The 20,950-nt window shown below is 38.8% G+C and overlaps 1 protein-coding gene across 1 annotated transcript in view; it reads left to right on the plus strand.

Annotated features, from left to right (window-relative positions):
* Positions 1–20,950, plus strand: part of LOC117508646 (LHFPL tetraspan subfamily member 6 protein) — a 193,922-nt gene that overhangs the window by 155,766 nt on the left and 17,206 nt on the right. The window contains exon 3 of the mRNA XM_034168444.1: positions 19,648–19,746. Coding sequence (XP_034024335.1) covers positions 19,648–19,746 — 99 coding nt within the window. The remainder of the gene's footprint in view (positions 1–19,647; positions 19,747–20,950) is intronic.

The raw sequence follows: 20,950 nt of genomic DNA on the forward strand, positions 1-20,950 counted from the left end.
ATATGAAATACAGAACGCACATTGAAATACACAAAGTGCAAACCTTAAGCAGATCTACCCAAAAACAAATTCTGAAACATGCAGTGCACGAAAATCGTAACTGCTGCTGCTTAGCTAAATCATTTTATTTTAAAAATAAATTGCAGATTAATACTTAACAAGCATGATATATGCTTGTAGATGAGCAGGGGAAGAACTGATGAGCAGACTGTTGCCTGAATAATGCTTAATGCCAGATGCTATAGCATCAGCAGTTATTAATTACACGCTTCACTGTGCACATCACATATCACACGTACTTCACACATACTCAGTAAATCCTGCTTTTGCAGCATTCAAATTCTAACAATCTCTCAGCTCCCCATCTCACTCGCATTACAAAAATAAAAAATAAACACCTTCCCAACAAACAGTCAACCCTTCTGGAAGTGTCGGTGTTGATCCAGGTCATTAAAAACAGACAGAAGGGAATCATCATACAGAAAGCAGATATGCAAGGTGTGCATGTTGATCTGGGCCAAGCGTTTTAAATTAAGATAAAAGCGCCTCTTAAAATACAGAGGTAGGTTTGTTGGAAGATGAGTCACTATTTAAGATGAAATTACTCTGTGGGATTCCTGTAGATTTCTCCAATTAAAGCTCAGAAGAGAGATTAAGTATCTGCACAAACATTTGTGCATGGCGTTTTGATGAAACAATTAGTCCCGCTTTTTCAATGTGAAACCATATTGCATGACAATTTGTTAAACTGTCCTCAAATTTTGCACAGTAAGTGGAAGACATCATTTAATTTATTCTTGAAAACAATGTACTTTCTCTTCTATCCTGCACATAGCAGCGCTCAGTGTCAGGATGATTCTAGCAGCAGGGTCTGTGGGCGGGGCTTTTGCTTGTGTTTGTCTAGATGTAGACAGTTCTCCCTACTATATATACGGAAAATTGACCCAAGATACATTGCGTCATCAGCATCGTTTTTTGTTTGTTTATTTTTAGCAGATAAACACACCTCCATTAGCAGTGATGATTTTCGTTATGCAGCACGTGTGCTACTGCGCTTTATTTTGTAATTACTTTTTAGTGTTTGTTTACTGTTACGTACTTTCACATATGTTATCTCCAAGTCTGTTGTCATGCAGAACTGTAGTGGAAGACTATGCTGGGAGCCAGTGAGTCTTGCAGAGAAAGCCACACACGTTTATCTGATTTTGTTTAAGTGTGACCATGATGAGTCAGTGGGGAAGCGACGGCAGGATGTGTACATGGGACTTGAAAAAGCTACCAGCTGTTTGTGTTAGCAATGTGTATGCTTACCTGTTTATTGACTCTGGACAGACAAATGAAAGAGTCAAGCAACATAAACATGAAGATGGCTGTCTGATGTTGACTGACTGGACCGGACTGGAATTCATAGAATTTGGAGGTATCGGAAAGCGATCACAACTTTGTTCACATACAAAGCTGCGTGGAACCGGAACAGCGCCAGACAGCAGAATCAATCAATCAATCAACTTTTTTCTTATATAGCACCAAATCACAACAAACAGAACAATATTCTACATGGCTCCTGTGTGCAAACACAAGAGAATTTAAATCAGAGGGATGTGCTTGTGTTTCAGGGTATGTATTTAATTGTACATTGTTTATACTTATCTAATCTTATTTAGATATATTTGATAGTTTTCAGAGTACACCTCAGGTTACAAAGAAGGTGGAGAGGGAAATGCGTTTGCTGGCTCATCTCATAAAAGTAAGGAAAAAAGTAGTGTGCCCCTATGGCGGAACCAACTCTATCTCAAATTTGTGATAGCATCACAAAAAGTGATCCAACCTATTAGGTTGTGATACCGTCATGGAATATAGTAGATTTTCGTGATGGTATCACAAAAAAATTCATGAATCGGATCACAAAATTTGGGGTGACACAGGGGCATTTGGGGTTATGGTTAGGGTTAAAATTAGTCAGCGATGGGTGACTGAGTGATAACCGTCACAGAAATGTATTGTGACGGTATCACGATAATGAAAGGTGAGACAGGGCTGGGTATATATACCTATATAGGTGAACCCCGTTAACTTTCACAAGTTGGGGTCCATAAAATTGAATCGCGGGTTATCTGAAACTGCGAGTTAAGGAAGTTGACCAAAAAAATATACACTATATTATACAGTATTCTAAGTTTTTGGGGTCCACAAATCGACTTTGAGTAAAGCTGAAATGTGAATTATGCATACACAGGTTAATGGGGTTCACCTGTATGTGGTAGGGAGAGTTGGGTGGTCAGAGGAGTAATGCTTCACCTCAGGGAGCTGTGGTGCGTAACTGCTTGAGACCAGAGGATCCTCGGTTCAAAAACCAGCCTGACCAGAAAATCACTAAGGGCCCATGGGAAAGGTCCTTATTAGGCCTGGCTACATCGACTATTGAAACCGTTGACAACTAATTTAGTAGTCGACGAGTCATTTGCTTTGAACCTTTAACCAATGAAGCAGTACTTCGGTCCGCTGCTTCGTTGGATCTTTGCTTAGCTCCTCTTCAGAAGCGGCAACTCTGCTTCTTAACCCCCCTCAAAGCCATTAAAATTTGTCAATGTGAGTCACTTTTGTTTTGGATTAAAGTGACTAACTGAGACTCCTGTCTTGTGAGAAAGAAACGAGAATCGTCCTCTATTCTGTTGCTCCAAACAGTGCGCTAGAGAGTATGCTCGGAATTAATAACTTCAAAGCAAATCGCTGTTTAAATCAAATGACACCTCTTTCCAAACGTTGTTATACAAACAATAAACTGCAATCGATCAAATATTTTTTTTCCCCCTCCAAAAATGAGATGTCCTGGCTGATGTGCAGCAGCCCAAGACTGTATGGCTGCAGACCTGCAGACTCCAGCAGCCAGCTGAGCTCAGCTCAGATGTATGGAGAGACATCCATGCCGTTAATATCTGAAAGGAAATGCTTTCAAAAAAACTACAGATTTTTTTCTATCTATATCCAGAGATCAAGGATCCACCATGTAGAGTTTATTTATGTCCAGAGATCAAGGATCCAGTGACCAATTTCATATTTATTTACTTTAAGACTCAATAAAATGTTGTTGACATAGAAAACCTGTAGCACACAGAAAATTCACAGGTGGTATCAATAAGGGAATCGATAAGGAATCGGATCGATAAGTGGAATCGATAATGATATCGATATCGATAAAATGTGATTTACATGTGATCCGACTAGTCAACTAATTGTAAAAATAACTGTTGACTAGTTGACTCTCAAAATAGTCGTTTGTCGCAGCTCTAGTCCTTAATCTTCTAGTTGCTCCTGGTAGTGAGTACCTTGTATGGCAGCACCCTCACATTGGGGTGAATGTGAGGCATTATTTGTAAAGCGCTTTGAGCGTCTGATGCAGATGGAAAAGCACTATATAATTGCAGTCCATTTACCATTTACTGCTGCTTCCATTGTCATGCATTGTTGCTTTGCGTGCAGATATGTTGCGTGCAGACACATTTCCTCAGGAGAAAACCTCTCACTTCTAAGTTTGCCATCTAAGTAACAATGCACCAGTTGCTCATCTCTTAAAAAGAATGACAAACACACTGTGATTGGTTTGTTTGATGTAATACCCAACCGTGATTAATAATTGAGTAAATGTAACCTCGATTACAAGGTGTGCAAATAGCAAAGTGGAGTTAGACATGCCCAAAATGCACTTGCACTATGTTCTATAGATTTTCACTGTATCTCATATGAGATCAGCTTCATGATGACTGCCACTGATATGGAGAGATTTTTTTTAAATGCCTTTTGCTTCTCTTTTGAAAGAACTGGATAATATCACGTCTTTAAAAGAAGAATTGTGAACAGCTCCAAAAGTCGTCTTTTGTGTGTTTGCCTTCCTCACAACTGCAGATTTGTTAAGTAAAATTACTGGATGCAGGAGCAAGGCACCTCTTTATTCATATTTAAAATACATGGATTCAGTGCACCAATAAGTCTACTTTTTTTAGTTATGTGATGTTGTCCACGTTACTTTCACTGTAATCATTTTTTAATTAGGGAGGGGTGTTATTTCAAAAAATTTGGAAATCTATAAATGTTTGCATGGAATATGGACATATACACGGAATAAATCATAACAGGATAAATTTTGGGTCATTTGTTTCCAAAAACCCATATGGTTGGAGCCAGTGAAGATATCGGGTTCAAAAATCGCCAAAAATATCAACGAAAACATCATATCTTGAGAACCGCTGCACCTAGAGACTTTGAAATTTGGCTCCAAATGTTACTTGACCCCAAGTTTATATTCGACTTCTATAGTAACAATAAGCCTATCTGGTGTTTTTTAAGAGTAATTGACAAAAAAACCTAATTTCAGTACATATGTTACAATCAATTATAACAAACAAAAATCTATGTAGTTTTTATTTCAGGAACATCAGTTGAGTATAATCATCACATGTAAAGAATGACATGGCCACAATGAACTAATGATAAGCAACAGAGTGGTTTTCTACATCTACAGCACATATACGACACACACGTTACTTGAAATTTTCAAACGCTCCGTCCATATGTGTTTTTGGAACCAAATGACCCAAAAATTATACTGTTATGGTTTATTCCATGTATATTTCCATATTCCATGCAAAAATCTATAGATTTCAAAAAATTTTGAAATAACACCCCTCCCTATTTTAATGTTTATTCAATCTGTTTTTAAAACTAATTTCACTCTGTGCTGTTACTATATCCTCTGGCATGCTGTTTCATATATCCACCACTCTCACTGGAAATTAAGATTTCCTCAAATCTAAACATAACCTTCTTTTAAATAATTTATTGTTGTGACCCTTTCTGCTATCTTCTAATAATGATAGATGAGCAGGACATTCACTCACAAATATTATTTAAAATATTATAAACCTTGATTATATCGCCCTCTTTTGCATCCATATAACAATGTTCGTATTTGAGTTTTTTCAGTCTTTCCTGGTATTAATATTTTGAAAACCCATTTGTTTTTCTCTTCTCTGAACCACCTTCAATTTGGTTATCTCTCCAATGTATGATAGACCCATATCACTTGTCCATATTCCAGTCTACTCCTACTCAACTTGCACATTGCTGAAAACAAATTTCTGGAGTGAGATGTTGGAAAGTTCTCCTGATTATACCCATTACCTATGATGATTTTTAAAAATAATTTCAGATCTATGTTCATTGGTTAGGTTGTTGTCAAAAATAATTGCAAAGACTTTTATCTTTGTCCACCCTTTCTAGCTTCACTTTATTTGATTTCTGATTATTGTATGTGTCTACTGAGTGCTGTTATTTCAATTATTTTTTGCTCAATAAATGTTTAAATTTGTGTGGATTAAATTTTAGTAACCAAGTTTCTGACCACTTATGAGTTTCATCCAAATCCTTTTGATGATGTGATACAATTTAGTATCATCTGCAAATATATGTTTCAACTCCACAGCTCTGATGTCTTCTAATGTCAAGTTGTTGGCATTAGTCTGATTTTCTCTTTTCCTATGTCACATGCTTCATTGCTCTGAGGTGTTGTATGTCTATCCAACAGCATCCAGAGGCAGCTTTGTCTGTATCTGATGATACTGCGCCTTGGAAATTAAACTCAGTTTGAGAAATAGTCTGGCTGTGCCAGGATAGCTGTACACCACTACAGTGGACTCAATCAACTGTCCAGTGTGAACCACACATCTTGCCCAGTGATGGCTGGGATAGGCTCCAGCTCCCCCGGAATAAACCCAGGAATAATTGGAATAAACGGGTATAGAAAATGAATGAATGAAGGAACTGCATGAAACATTTAGGAATTATAGCCATTTTTATAAACAACCTGTCCATTTTCAGAGCTCATAATTATTTGGAAATGCGTGGTTTTGAAGTTGCATTTAGCTTGAAATGAGTGTGTTTGTCAAGTTAGTTCATTTCCAAAGTCTTTTTTCACACGCAGTGGAGACTGTGTGTGGAAAAAAGTAAATAACTTCCTGAATTTTCCATTACATCTGGTTGTGCTCCAAAATGTTGTTGCACACCAGACCATGTGCAACCCAGTTACTAATCCTGCTAACAAGCCAGAAACAAACTAACAAAGGTATTATTTTAAAACAGAATCGAATGAAAGGACATGACTCCTAAAGTGGGCAGTATTTTGGCAGTGCTCCTGCTTTCTGAAGTGTAGTTATGCTTACAATTCCTTTCTACTTATGGATGAGTCTCCCACCCCAGAAGGGAATGCCTTACATTAAACCAGACCATTCATGCACATCCCTACTTTAATTCTGTGCCTACTAAAATTCCCTCCAGCTCAGCGGCAGCTTTTTCTCCCTGTCCTTTTTGGGCCCTTTGAATGATAACCTTGAATGATATTGTCGAGCAGCATGAGGGAGGGTAAAGACATTCCTCTGTTCTTGACAGAGAGCAGGAAGGTTTGATAAAAGACCGTCGGCAGTCCCTAAATCAAAGAATGTGAAAAGGGGACAGATTTTCATTCAGGTAAAAAACCAGTGGAGGAAGAGAATTGAGAACAATGGTGCAGATCTGATGGACTAATGCACATCGCTGTGTGCTGTTTCAAGTGTTCTGATTTCATAAGTGAGCTCAGTGATGATGAAATCTGTGGCAATGGTAGGCAGGAGAATGATCACTATATTAGGACAGGTTTTATGGCTTGAACATTGATTGTATTTGGTTGAGTTCATTTCACTGAAGTCTTTTTCAGTTCACAGAACAGCTGTGCACAGAGGCCATTAGAGACAGACAGACTCATTGTGATAAAGACTGCATGTAGATCAGTTGAAACTCCATCTGTGATTAGGTTGCCCAATTCGTCTGTCTTATGGATTCAACACTCTTCTCCCTCACCTCCTCTTACAGAAAGGTTTGTCAGCCATTAGTCTGCTTGTATAGCAACAAAACCAGACTCCAGTCTGGGCTAAGGTGTTACAAATAGTGGCCTTTGGCCAACAAGGTGAAGTAAACACCTCCGGGGACTGTGGACAGGTTGTGCTCTCCTCATCTCTTGGAAAGCTGGGAGCAACATTAAGTTTGGCCTGAGGATGTGCCAAGGTGATACTGCTGAAGCAAACCTGATCATTCCGACTCTTAATAATGTCTGTGTAAAGTACACACAGAGCGTTTGCACTGCTGGTGTCAAAATGTTCACATTTCTGATCTTTTTGTCCATCTCTTCTAAAATGGTATGTGGTTGTTGCTAAGCTGTTAAGCCACTGTTGCTAAGAACAGCCTTCTGGCAGCATTCACACACTTGTCATGGCACCTTCAGAAGATCTGCCAGCAGTTTCATCGTAAGACGTCCATCTGTTTGCAGTGTAATGTACTGCATGTTGAAGCAGGTTTTCATGAAGTACAACTTTTCTCGTAACTTGGGGAACAAAATGAATCTTTAAAAAACACACTTCAGAAGGAATGTGAATTATTTTTCATGAAGTTAAACATAGAATCAACCATTGTGGTCCATCATTATCTTTAAGCTGGAGTGTGAAAAGTTGTAGCTTTTTTCTTCTCACTGCACACTTGTTGCACTGGGAGGTTTTCTGGTGAGGGTGTGATTTTTACATGTGAAACTGTAGTATCCACTACCGTGCATTCATTGTCCGCCATGCATTAATTAAATTAATGGAAGGTTTAAGAACGACAAGTCTGCAAAGAGATGTGTCTCTTGCAGGACTATTAATGTAAGGTAAAAACTGTTTACTTTAAGCTGTGGCGAACTCTGTACATTCAGATGCAGATGTATGAGTGGCTTATGATTGCGTGATTAGTGTTTGTAATGTGTTTTTGTATCAAAACATGGGTTTCTATGCACCTTAATGATGTATTGTTTCAAACCATGTTTTAAGTCTGGATGCCACTGTGAATTTAAGTTCCTAATTCACCTAACATGCATGTCCTTGTATGTGTGCGGAAACTGGAGCACCCGAAGGGAACCCACACAAACACGGGAGAACATGCAAACTCCACACAGAAAGGCCCCAATGACCTTCTTGCCATGAGGCAAGAGTGCTAACCACTAAGCAGCTGTGCTGCCCGCGGGAAAGACAATGCTTGTAAATTTCTCGAGTTTCTTCTCCAGTGTTTTATTTTTTTGCCTACAGTGGCAACAATATGTTGCTGATTTAATTTTACATTACAATATTGATATTGCACTGCAGGTAATTTTGCAACAGGTAACTTGTGGTCCTATGTACAGGCAGAGTGTACGTGCATTGTGAAGTGACTTATTTAAAACATGTCTGTCTGTTGGACTGTTGCACTGTTTGTGCAGCTCCAGACAGTGCTGGACTCGAGACCAGGTTTTTGTGGTCTAGCAAATAATACTGAGAATGGAAGATAGCAACATCCCAGCTGTACACCAGACCAACAAAACAACCCACAGGAGCGCAAGTGGTATTTTTATTTGGAGGAGTGAGGCGCTGGGCATCAAACTGACAACTGCATCAGGTGAAAACTAGCAATGACCAGCTGGGCTCTGTGCTGAGTGTACGATGGGGCCCGTTGTGCTGTTTTTTTTTTTTTGTTTTGTTTTTTTTTTAGTTTGACATTTGTTTGTATCTTTATGTCACTAATGCAAAGTTAAGTTCTTCAGGGAAATCACTAAACTGAGCAGTATTCTAACATTATGCACTGAACACTTATCAACAGAATATATTATTTTCTGGCACAAATGCTGTCAACAGACTCATTTACAAGCTAATTACAAACTAGTCAGGCAAGTATGCCCTGCCACTTCCCATAATAATTTATTTGTGTTATTTGAAGTTGCTTGTCTTAGAACTGACTCCAAACTATCATTCGGGTTTTGGATCTGATTAGATTCTGGTTGGGCACAATTTTACCAAACTGTACAGAGTGATACAGCTGACTAATATGAGAGGTGGATACAGTTTACGTCTGTCACGTCAAAAGTAAACAATAACAGCACAGTTTATGAAAGTGAAGATAGAGTTCACAATGGTTAACTTTAAGGTTGCGACCGATCTGATCCGGTATCAGGATTAGCTACCGATACAGCCGTAATTCACATATCGGAAAATACCGATCCAGCACGCGACATTTTCCGATACCGGAGAAAAGCCACTGTGAATCCTCTCAACTGCTGTTGTTTGGTCTCTGCTTGTGTACTGCCAAGGAGGGGAGGAGGGCAGGGGGAGGTTTTTGAAGCCAAGCTGTTTGAGAGAGCTCTCTTCTGCTGTGTTTGAAGCTGAGGGCAGGCTCTCTGGTTCAAATTGTCTGTTTGTCGAGCATAGATTTTCCGAAAATGGTAAATGGACTGCGTTTATATAGCGCTTTACCATCTGCATCAGATGCTCAGAGCGCTTTACAATAATGCCTCATATTCACCCCGATGTCAGGCTGCTGCCATACAAGGTGCTCTCTACACACCAGGAGCAATAGGGGAATAAAGACCTTGCCCAAGAGCCCTTAGTGATTTTCCAGTCAGGCTGGGATTTGAACAGAGGATCTTCTGGTCTCAAGCCCAACACCTTAACCACTAGACCATCACCACCTACATCAGTTCATTTTCCAATACATTGGAAAATGAACTGAATTGTTGCTGAAAATGTGTGCTAAAAAGTTCGCCGCTTCACTGTCTCGAGGCTGTGGAATGACAGGTCAGCGTGCAGCCGAGAAGGACAGTGAACAGTTACTCTGTCCGCTGAAAGGGGAAAACGTCTCTGGTAAAATCCTGCACGTGAGCGACACTGATGATACATTTATTTTACAGTTGAAAGGCTTCGTGTTTCCAAAAAGGTCAAAGTTTGCACAGCATAAAAACAGCGAGAGAGAGAGAGAGAGAGAGACAGACAGACAGAGAGGAAGAGAGAGAGGGAGCGAGACAAAGAGAGACAGAGAGGAAGAGAGAGAGGGAGCAAGACAAAGACAGACAGAGGAAGAGAGAGAGGGAGCGAGACAGAGAGAAACATAGACAGAGAGAGGGCTGTCTTTTTTCTTTAAGTCTATAAAAATAACGCTATAAAAGTCTATAAAAATATAAAGTACTTAATTCTTTCACCAAAACACCAGATCTAGGCTTTCATCTTAGATACATCTTCTGGCAAATTGTAGCTGAACTTTCATGTTTCTTTTTAAGAAAATCCTCATATAAAATCAACAGTAATGATAATAATATTATTAAAGCAACCAGAGCTCTGGTATCAGATCAGAAAAATATCGGTATTGCCAGATATCCAAATTCAGGTATCGGATCGGAAGTACAAAATTATGGATCGATGCATCCCTAGTTAACTTGAAGCTCTTCGCCCAAATTATTCAAAGGATTGCCTTATTGAGAAAGTTGGGATAAATCATTGTCTTGAGCAGAATTACTCTGAAATGAATGAAAATGTCACAACCAAAATTCATAGTGCTAGCATGGATATAGCAAATATGGTAAATAATTGTCCTGAACAGAACCACCGGATTGTGGAATCATTACGAGACAGACTTTGTTGGAGCTCTGTGCTCCATTTTAATGCTCTTTGAATATTCAGTGTGTGATGGGAGGTAGGCAAAAAGCAAAAAGTCCTTGCTCTATTTTAAGGAGTCACGAACCACCGGTTGGTTGCTTGTACAGATCAAACAATGTCAGCTTGTAAAACAAGAAAAGGAACAATCTGTCAACATCAGCGTGCAGGAAAATCTGTGCGTGAGGTTGATACCTCTCACAACTCCAGCCTGCTCGGCACGTAAACATGCATGAAAGAATGGTTTTCATTTTCTGTAATAATTTTTCTCCCACATGCCAGTGACCACACTCCCTACCTCTGGTCCTCACTAACCCACATAGTGAGTGTGGAAGATGGGATTTGACATTATTACCAGTCGTGTGGGGGAGAAATGTCAAGCAAATAACATTTTTAATCAGGACTATGTGGGGTGATGTAGATTAAGCCTCATTCTCCCTTTCAAGGATGTGCATCTCTGAAGGTCATAGTCTAAAACTGCACATGAAACTGGTGTAAACTGGCTATAGTTTAAACACTATAGCCAGCTATAGTTTTAGCTATAGTCTAAACTCACACTTACACCAACAGTTGGGATGGGGGGAACAGCACCGCCTGGTATTTAGATTTGACAATCAGTGAATGAGAGCCGCACAGGTACAGATGAGATAAGAGCCGCACAGGTACAGATATAGCTGAGCTGTTAAAGAATGTATTGGAACTTAATTTATCTTTGACCACTAAAAATACTTTGATTTGAATAGAATAAGGTTGGTTGGCAAGGTTAGACCTTACTTGTGTGAAGTGCCTTGAGGCAACTTTGTTGTGATTTGGTCTGCATAAATAGAATAGGAGGCCCTTTGTCATTATGCAAAATGTACAACAAGATTGGAGAGAGCTTCTTCTATTTCAGTGCAAACAGTTAAAGTGAAAAAATATAAATAGTTACAAGTATAAAGTCCTACAGGACAGTGAAATGAAAGTTTCTATGTAGAAATATAAGATAAGAATATTATACAAATAATGAATGTTTATGAGATCAATGGTACGAATATTTCATGAGGTGAAAGCTGGAACATACCATTCAATGAGGCAAAGCCGAATTGAATGGTATGTTCCATTTTCACCAAATTAAATATTCATACCATTGAAAGTATGTAAAAACATTCATTATTTGTTTTATATAATGGCTAAAATAGATCCTTGTCATTTGATATTATATTAATTTATAAACAACAGAAAAGGGACTTACATTTACCTCCTCAGTGCAGCGAAAAAACTAATGTCAGAAATTAATCCAGCTTTGGTGCGTCACTGCTGCTTTGACATCAACACTCCAACACAAACTTTAAATAGGAGTCCAATGACAATGAACTCCCCCATGCTGTGCATCAAATCGTCGTCCGTCAGCAAAACAAACTCCGCCATGTTTGTTACAAAGCTAAGCGCTGCCTGGCCTGTGTGAGCGTACGCACAGTGCGCACTCACACAAGCGGGAAGGCGCGTGTGCGTGCGTGTACTACAAAAAAAAAACCGACTGTGTATTTCCTCAGTGCAGTGAAAAAAAATCACGTCAGATGGCTTACAGCACAATGGATTTGTTTTGTGTGTGTGTGTGTGCACGCGCGTTGTGCGCACGTGGGTGTAGGTGTGTGCACATGTATGTATGTGTGTGTGTGTATGTACAGCGTGCAATGGTACCAAACATATGGAACCAAATTTGCACTCTAAATGCAATGCAACACAATTGGGATGAATAATTCATGTCATGTGACATACAAAGTACCAATCAAGTGACAAAGATCCACTCAGCCATTATATAAAAGATGATTGTATTGCACGGAATGAATAAATATTGATGTAGTGTTTAAAGCAGAGCAGCAGCAGCATTACGATGCATCAAATTGCAGCCCTCTGAATTGTAACCGTGAGGTGTGTAAAGTTTCCAACCCCTAATTATAACGCACCCACAGTGTTTCCGTTTTGTTTTGTCTGTTGTAATCATGTGCTGGTAGCTCTGATTGCACCCACGATGTCTTGCAGTCTCAGTAAGTTGACACTTCTATTCCTCAAAACGACACGTAATTGGTTAACGCACATCCCGAAAGGTTTAAGTTCAGAGATCTTACACAGTAGTCATGTTTTCTTTATTGTTATTTCTTCCTGCGTGCTCTGTGAAAGTGCTCTTCAGCTGTCGCTGCTATCATCATCATCAGACGTGATGTGGAAACTATGCGCTGAAGTCTTTAAGTCTTTTCTTTCTACATTCTTCCTGGTGAGATGCAGCAAACCCTGTTAGATTATCTTAACACAAATGTTAAAGAAAGACCCTTCATCCACAAATCTTGACTTCTGGACTGAAAATAGTACGGTTTGCAGACTTGATTAAGACTGTCTTTAGGAAACAAAGCTGAATTCTGCTGCCCCCCCCCCCCCCATCTTGTACTATAAGGAAATTCATTTTGATTACATGCTGCTGTCGCACAACACTTCAAAGGGAATATTTTATGATGTTAAATATTAATCATGAATATATTAGCATTCCTCCTACAAATGTGATTCAGAACACATTTGATAACATTATATAACTGAGGAGATTTTAATGACCCATGTAAGCGTACATTCTGCTAAATGTGGTTTTTTTTGTTTGTTTGTTTTTTTTTGTACCGGTGTCTGCTTCTGCAGGGATTTACATCAGAGACCTCTGTGTTACTTTTCCTGTAATTGCTAAAATGAGTCATTTTAGGTCTTATGGAACACCATCATCTGAAGTTTTCTGAAGGACCTGAAGAAGAAACATTTGAGTTTGCTTTCTGTGTGAAACTCCACAGACACTCTGTGAGGCCTTTTTCCTTATTCCTTCTTTCTCATCAACATGCCAGAGCTTCACTGAATTGATTATCTGTCACAGGTGCCATATTATCAGCCGCTCTGTTTTCTCCCGCAAAAGAGCCCGCGACATTCTTCGTCCTTTCGGCCGAGGCTGAGAAAACACAGATGTCTTTTTTACTTTTCCTCCTCCACCTCAGATGTTAGCCAGGTTTTCTGAAGCCCTTCTGCATTAGCGCCTGGATTAATTCCTGCCTGTTATCCGAGTAAAGATTTAAATGGCATCACTCTCTTGCCTTTCTTTCTTATGCTGCCGTCTCCGCACCCCAAAAATGATAGCAGGGTGGATACATCAGAGGGGATTACGCTAATGTGATGGCACAGCCACCTACCAGGGGCCCCCAAAGGCACACTTTCAAGAGACAGGCCTTAACATCCAGGGAATAATTTGTCAAGAACTGGTTTGCAGGCATAATTTGAAATTATTAATCCTTCATGTAATGACCTTCGTGTGCAGCTTTAGCTGCATTATCTTTAATCACTGACACCAAGCAGCCCCGTAAGGATTTTACAGTAATTATTATGTACCAGAAATGCTTGATTTTATTTCATTTAAAAAAAAAAATTTCATCCACTGTGGCCTCCGTTGCAAAATGGAAAGCTGTTTGTATAAATTTGCCATTAATTTGCAGCTGTTGTCTGAGCTGCCAGAAGAGGAGAGTGTTGTTTTGTTGCAGCGACAGTGTGATGAAATCTTAGCATCACCGTCTGTGTGACTTTGGAATGGAGCGTGAAACTCGTTCAGCGGTGAAATATCCGGCACAAGTCAGAGATGACTGCCTCCGCTGTTTAACATCCATTGGTAGCGCTCGATAAAGTGAAAACAAATAAACTTTTGTCTTTTTGATCATTTTAATTAAAACACTGACTAATTAAGGAGTATCCACCCCCCCAACCACCACCACCACCACCACCACCAAACAACCCAACAAAAAGCACAAGACACCATGGTGAGTGGGAGTGCAGCAGATCAGAAAACCCAAAGCTGAATGGGCTCACGGTTTTTAATCACAGATCCGATCATTTTATAGGTCAGCAAAGAGAAAAGCAAGACTAATGTCTATTTGCTGTCCATTTTTAAGAACTTAAAGAACAATGGAAACAAGGAACTTTTGACCCTGAATGAAAACAAGGTGTCCTATGTTTAAACAGTATTTGAAAATAAAACAGACCACCCTGTCATGATGTACTGTCAGGCACAACTGCACCTCATCCAGGTGCTGCAGCCTGGCTGAGCCCTCCCAGGCAGACAGGCCACTTGGCAAGAATCATTTGTTTGTTTGCTTATATTTTCCAAAATTCCAACCACATTGAGCTCAGTGTGCTCAGACAACTTGGAGAAAACCACTGTGATCAGAGGAGAAAACGTCATCCGCAAACTCCGTTCTCAGTGTCCGATTGATCAAAGTGACTCCTGAGTGGAACCTGAGGTTTGATGCACGTCGAGCCTCGAACGGAGCACAAGCTGGCAGCGTATATTGTACAGCAGATGGTGTTTCTCCGTTCATGACGTGAACAACCAACTGGTTTCCAAATGACTCACACTTGGATTTCACTGCATTACTTTAAAAAAACAAGTCAAGATGACATTAAATTTACACAATTATGTCAACTTCACAATTAACCCATAGTTCATATGTGTGCCAAACCATGGTGCTTTACACTACTAATGCTGAGGACCTTGACAGACATACAGTCACACCCAAATGGTGCTGAATATTCACAAACGGCATGCTTTCATTATACTAGCAGAAATACCTGTTAGTTAGAATAAACAATGCAGAAGATAATAAATAAATAAATGTAGTGACCATATTATGTTAGTCAGAGATTGAACTGTTTGTAAAAGCCTAAATACTGGCTCTGGGTGCTGTTATTTTTTTTGGAAAACAATGGTTATAGTCATCATCTTTGAATGTACTGTTGCTCAATACTCTGCTGAAGCAAGATGAAGAAATGAGAACATCTTGCATCAAAATTCATGTAAGAGCAAAGCCAGTGGTATCATTTAAATATGTATTTGTTGTCTTTCAGGCATCAGTATCATGTTCACTATGCAACAAAGCCACATTAGAGGTGTGGCCACTTTGAGTGACAGCTCATGTGTTTTGTCGCTGCAGTCTGTCAGAGGCTGCTGACCATTTTATGACAAATATCCATAATAATATGGCTTGTTGTGTGGTTAATTCTCTGAACAAATCATGTATATACATTGTGTGGGCTGGTATCTACTCCAAGTGAAATTATCACATGATAGAATTTTGGGTGCCAACACTGTTAGCATTTTTAGCAACTATTGGGAGATTCATGATGTTAATCCACGAATGCTGAGGAAGTAAGCCAGTCATAATTTTTAATGCCCACATCAAAGCCAAATCATTATGAAACCCACTGCTCAGCCGCCAAAAATAAGATTTAGTAATCACCCTAACCAAGGTTAGCCTGTTAGCTGAACTTGTTGCTAATTATTAAAATGGGTGCATATTCAGGCTTTATTTGTCCCACCCAGGTCATATACATTGTCGTCCACACTCCACCTTTTTACCCATACATAGGTCAGCCCTGCATTGACGCCTTTATGGTGTCAAATCTCGCACGTAATCACGTTCTCGCTGGGGAGGCCGAGAGTTCGTTGTCAGTGTATACAAGTGTTTGTGGGTGGTGGAGTGGACAAGCAACAAGCAACTTGTTTGCAACATTGCGTCGTTATGGAGGTGAGTTCAACCAAAATATGTATTTAGGTGTATAACTAAGATAATCATGAGTCTTTAATGTGAGTTTTATTAAAAAAAAAAAAAAGTGTGTTGCGTGTCGGGAACCGTTTCTTTTCGGGTATCCTTAAGAAATGATTCTCAACATCAATAGCTTTTTTGCTTAACGATTCCCTTATCTGTCCTTCAGAGTGGCCGTTGTTTTTGGGGGTGTTTGTCAGGAAAATGATCATTTCTCCACATTAAATACAGACCCTGCAGCAGGTCTGTATAATCAACCGTTTCTGCAGCACGGCTTTGCTTTGAACCTTGAACCGATGAAGCAGTGCTTTGATCTTTGATCTGCTGCTTCATTGGTTCTTTGTTTTATTTCGCTTTATCTTAATTTTTCCCCATTAAAACCCTAAAGAGCATATGTCTGTGAGCAATATTTACCTTTTTTATATTAAACCGACCTGTCATGGTCTTCTGAAACAGTTGATAGATGTATTTTATAACTTAAAAACAGGACATTTTCAATGTTAAAGTTAGCATTAAGCTGAGCCATTATCAAGCCATCCTCCCCAGTGCGCAAAGGATTCACACAATGTAAGGTGCATTAGGCCTCATAAAAAACATTAGTTTATCATTCTTGACATCAGAAAAAAAGTGATGAGGGTGGGCGGATTTTTTTCTTTCTTTCATAGAAAGAAGTACATACGTCATTTCAATCCTGAAAAACAATACATACAGCACCTGCATACCAAGTGAGGAACTGAAAATATAAAATATTTTTTAAATAAATCTTGTTTTCATGTTGAATACAGTCAGTGTACTGCACACTAGAAGCGTGATGAACATGCATACTGTGTGTGAGTGAGATGGAGTAACTGTGTGGTTGTCAGTGACCGTCTTTGGCCAAAGTATACTCGCCACCTTGAGGACGTGGCGGTTCTTACACCAGCTGTACTGCCGTCAATGAAATTTGCAAATAAATAAATAATTAAATAAAAATTGATGGACACAAGCGTCACAAAGGATGTGAAGATAATATTCTTCACTTTTTCAATGACATATTTCTCACACAAGTGCAGCAGTATTTTGCTTTACAAGATAAATGAGTTTGTTCATGTGACTTTTCTGCATATTATTATTATTATTATTAGGGCTATCAAGTGATTTAAAAAGTTTTTAATTTAGTATCTACTTTGTGCTAAATTAATTAGGCATTTAAATTTCCGATGTGAAAAGCAGTCTGTCACAGGTAGCATTAGGAGGAAAAACTGCACAGAACAAATTGTGCCAGACAGGAAGTTGCCATGCCATGTCAGTTGCCATGCCAAGTACAGTACAGGTAAGCCAGTCAGTTTAAAAAAATACCCCACCCCTACCCCCACGCCCCGTAAATGGTGTTTCATATTCATTAATATTAGTAATTACAACACTAAGTATGAATACAGCATGTTAAAAAGAAACCATGGAATTAAGTACATATAGACGATTCATGGTAGAAGGCACACACCTGTCTGCTGGAGTTTGCATTCATGGTACTCATGGTAGAAGCATTAAAACCACAGAAAAATGGCCAAATCAAAGAGATAAATACTTTTTTTCTGAAACATTGCTTGACCTGAAGCCATGTGCAAGGAGGCTGGTAGCATCAAGTATTGTTTATTTACTGCAGATACTGCACAGAATGGAGTTCCTGTCAACACTTCTGTCCTGGATGTCTTTTGAATGGAAAGGTCCCATTCACAGAGCCAAGCAACATCTTCTTCATCATGATTAAGAAGCAATTTTTTAACACATAAGTTTGTTTGGTTGTTTTTGTTGGGTGTTTTTTATGCATGTTTTCCTGATAATTACTTCATCTGAATTAACACATTGTTTCATCGCCACTAAATCTGATCAGTCACATCAAAACAGAGTCAGTGAAACAGGACTTTAAATCATTCAGTCGTGTGATATTAGCATTGGCTGGGCTCTGCTTGTGCACTGGAAAAACAAAAATGTTCCAACTTGATATCTGACTATATCACTGATTTGTCAATATACAACTACTTATCAGGAATCTTGAGAATTTAGCATTCTTATTTGTTGCCATGTTTCACTTTTGTCTGTGTTTTTGGATCATACATTGGCTGGTTGCTTGTACGCTCATGACTCCAGTTCAGCAGCTTCTAATTCAGTTAAACATACAAATCATGAATGTTTGATATAATATACAAACAATGTTTATGAGTTCAATGGTACGAATATTTCATGAGGTGAAAGATGAAACTTAACATTACACTTTCACCTCATGAAATATTTGTATCATTGACAGAATGAAAAAAAACATTCATTATTTGATAAAATAGATCCTTGTCATTTGATATTTTATTAATTTATAAACAAAAGAAAAGGGGCTTACATTTGGTGTTCCACTGGTGCTTTGACATCAACAGTCCAACATGAACTTTAAATTGGAGTCCAAAATTGTTGTCAGTCAACTTAGAAAAACAATTAGTCTGTGATGCCGTGCATTGACTTTGTGTACTTCCTAAGAAAAAAAAAAGACTGTGTAGTTCCTCAGTCCAGCGAAAAATCATGTCAGAAATTTGTGCAGCTTTTCACCCTACAACTCCTCATGCCTCCAGACCGCTTACAGCATAGTGGATTTGTTTTTTGTGTTAGAAGAATTAGCATCAATTAGCTCCTTCAAATTATCGTCCGCCAGCAAAACAAAATCCACCACGTTTAGCTAAATGCCGCCCCCAGTAGTGTGCGCATGCGTGGTGGTTGGGGCATGCGATAGCACATTTCATATAGCACCAAATTTGCTCGCTAAAAAGAACTATTGCACAGTAAATGAAACATAACGGCAAATGGTACGAATAATCCACATCACGTGACATGGAAAGCCACCAATCAAATGACAAGGATCCACTCAGCTGTTATATAACAGTGTGTGACATCGCCAACCAGGCCTTTTAAAGTAACATTTGCTCATCCTAAAGTTGCTTCGTGCGTAGGTTTGTTCATCAACTAGTCTACTTAGTTATGTGGCTCTAGTCTGAAAATTAATCTGGCTTTTTTACATTCAGACTGCTTGGTTCAAAGCAAAATTCATCAAGACGTTTGTTCTTGTGACACGCTGCCCCGTCCCACTGATTAAGATATATTAAAGTTTGTAGCTAAAAATACACCAAAGTGAAGGTGCATTAAAATAAAAATGAATAAAATTTGTTTGTCAGTGATATGCATATATGACATAAATCTTAAAGGAGGAACTTATACCTGCACAGACGTCATTGTGGGACTATTTATCATAAGTCCCCAGCAATATGGAACTGTCAAAAGGTCAAGAAAATACACCTTTGCACAATTTGACACCTTTAATTTTTTTTTAATAAATGCACTCCCGAAACTCAGGAGACCTTTGTCACAAACATTGGTGAAAATGTTGGTGAGATTTTACCCTTTTAGATGTTTTCCCCTCACACATGATGTCGTATCAGCCTCCCTTCTTTTTTGTTTTTAAATCCGTATTCCGCTGCCTTCAGGTGCTGACAGACTGTCTTGTCTTCTGTTCTCAGGTCTGCTCATAGGATCGGGCTGTGCTCTCTATCCACTGGGGTGGGACAGTGAGGAAGTACAGCAGACCTGCAACAACAGTTCAGACCAGTTTCAGCTCGGTAAACCCAGGAGTTACAAACACACACACACACACACACACACACACACACACACACACACACACACACACACACACATATTCATCTAGCGTACAACACCTGTGAAATGCACACTTGTATTTCACCTGACAATTTTTCACGTTTGGCAAATGTCGCAGTACCACAACAGAAAAACCTGTGACAAAGCTGTAAAAGGAGGACAGTGTCCACCTCCTGACATTTTGTCTTTTCATAGAATGAGAAGATGCAACTGTAGTTTGGTGTAGAAAAAAATACACCTAACTATTTTCTGTGGGTGTGAATGTGTTTGTTTGTCTATATGTGGCCCTGCAACAGACTGGCGTCCTGTCCAGGGTGTACCCCGCCTCACATTCTATTTTCAGTTTCAATTTATTTTCATTTATATAGCACCAAATCACAACAAAGTTGCCTCCAGGTGCTTCACACAAGTAATGTCTAACCTTACCAACCAATATACAAAACTGTTTCAGATGCATTCATGTCCAAAGACACCTAAAGTTCTGCACTTCAAATTCAGGGGTGCCAAAAAATAAATAAATTAATTAATAATAATAATAATAATATGTTTTTAGCTCAAAGAATGCCTGATTTTGGGCACCAGTAATTTTTTTTTTTTTTTTTTTTGTTTTCATCAGACACTTTCTGTTGTGGAGTTTTTTGTTTGTTTGTTTAATTTTCTACTTTTCATCAGTGAAGCTCGGACTCTTTTTGTTGTGGTTTTTTTTTTTGTTTTTGTTTTTGTTTTTAATTTTCCACTTTTCATCAGTGAAGCTCCGACTCTTTTTGTTATGGGGTTTTTTGTTTATTTTTGTTTTTAATTTTCCACTTTTCATCAGTGAAGCTCAGGCACTTTTTGTTGTTTTTTTTTTTTGTTTGTTTTTGTTTTTAATTTTCCACTTTTCATCAGTGAAGCTCGGACTCTTTTTGTTGTGGGGTTTTTTGTTTGTTTTTGTTTTTAATTTTCCACTTTTCATCAGTGAAGCTCAGGCACTTTTTGTTGTGGGTTTTTTTTGTTTGTTTGTTTGTGTTTATTTTAATTTTCCACTTTTCATCAGTGAAGCTCGGACACTTTTTGTTGTGGGTTTTTTTTTGTTTGTTTGTTTGTGTTTGTTTTAATTTTCCACTTTTTTTAGTTTTCATCAGACACTTTCTGTTGTGGGTTTTTTTGTTTGTTTAATTTTCC

Source organism: Thalassophryne amazonica, chromosome 4 (genome assembly GCF_902500255.1).
Source record: "Thalassophryne amazonica chromosome 4, fThaAma1.1, whole genome shotgun sequence".
Taxonomy (NCBI): domain Eukaryota; kingdom Metazoa; phylum Chordata; class Actinopteri; order Batrachoidiformes; family Batrachoididae; genus Thalassophryne; species Thalassophryne amazonica.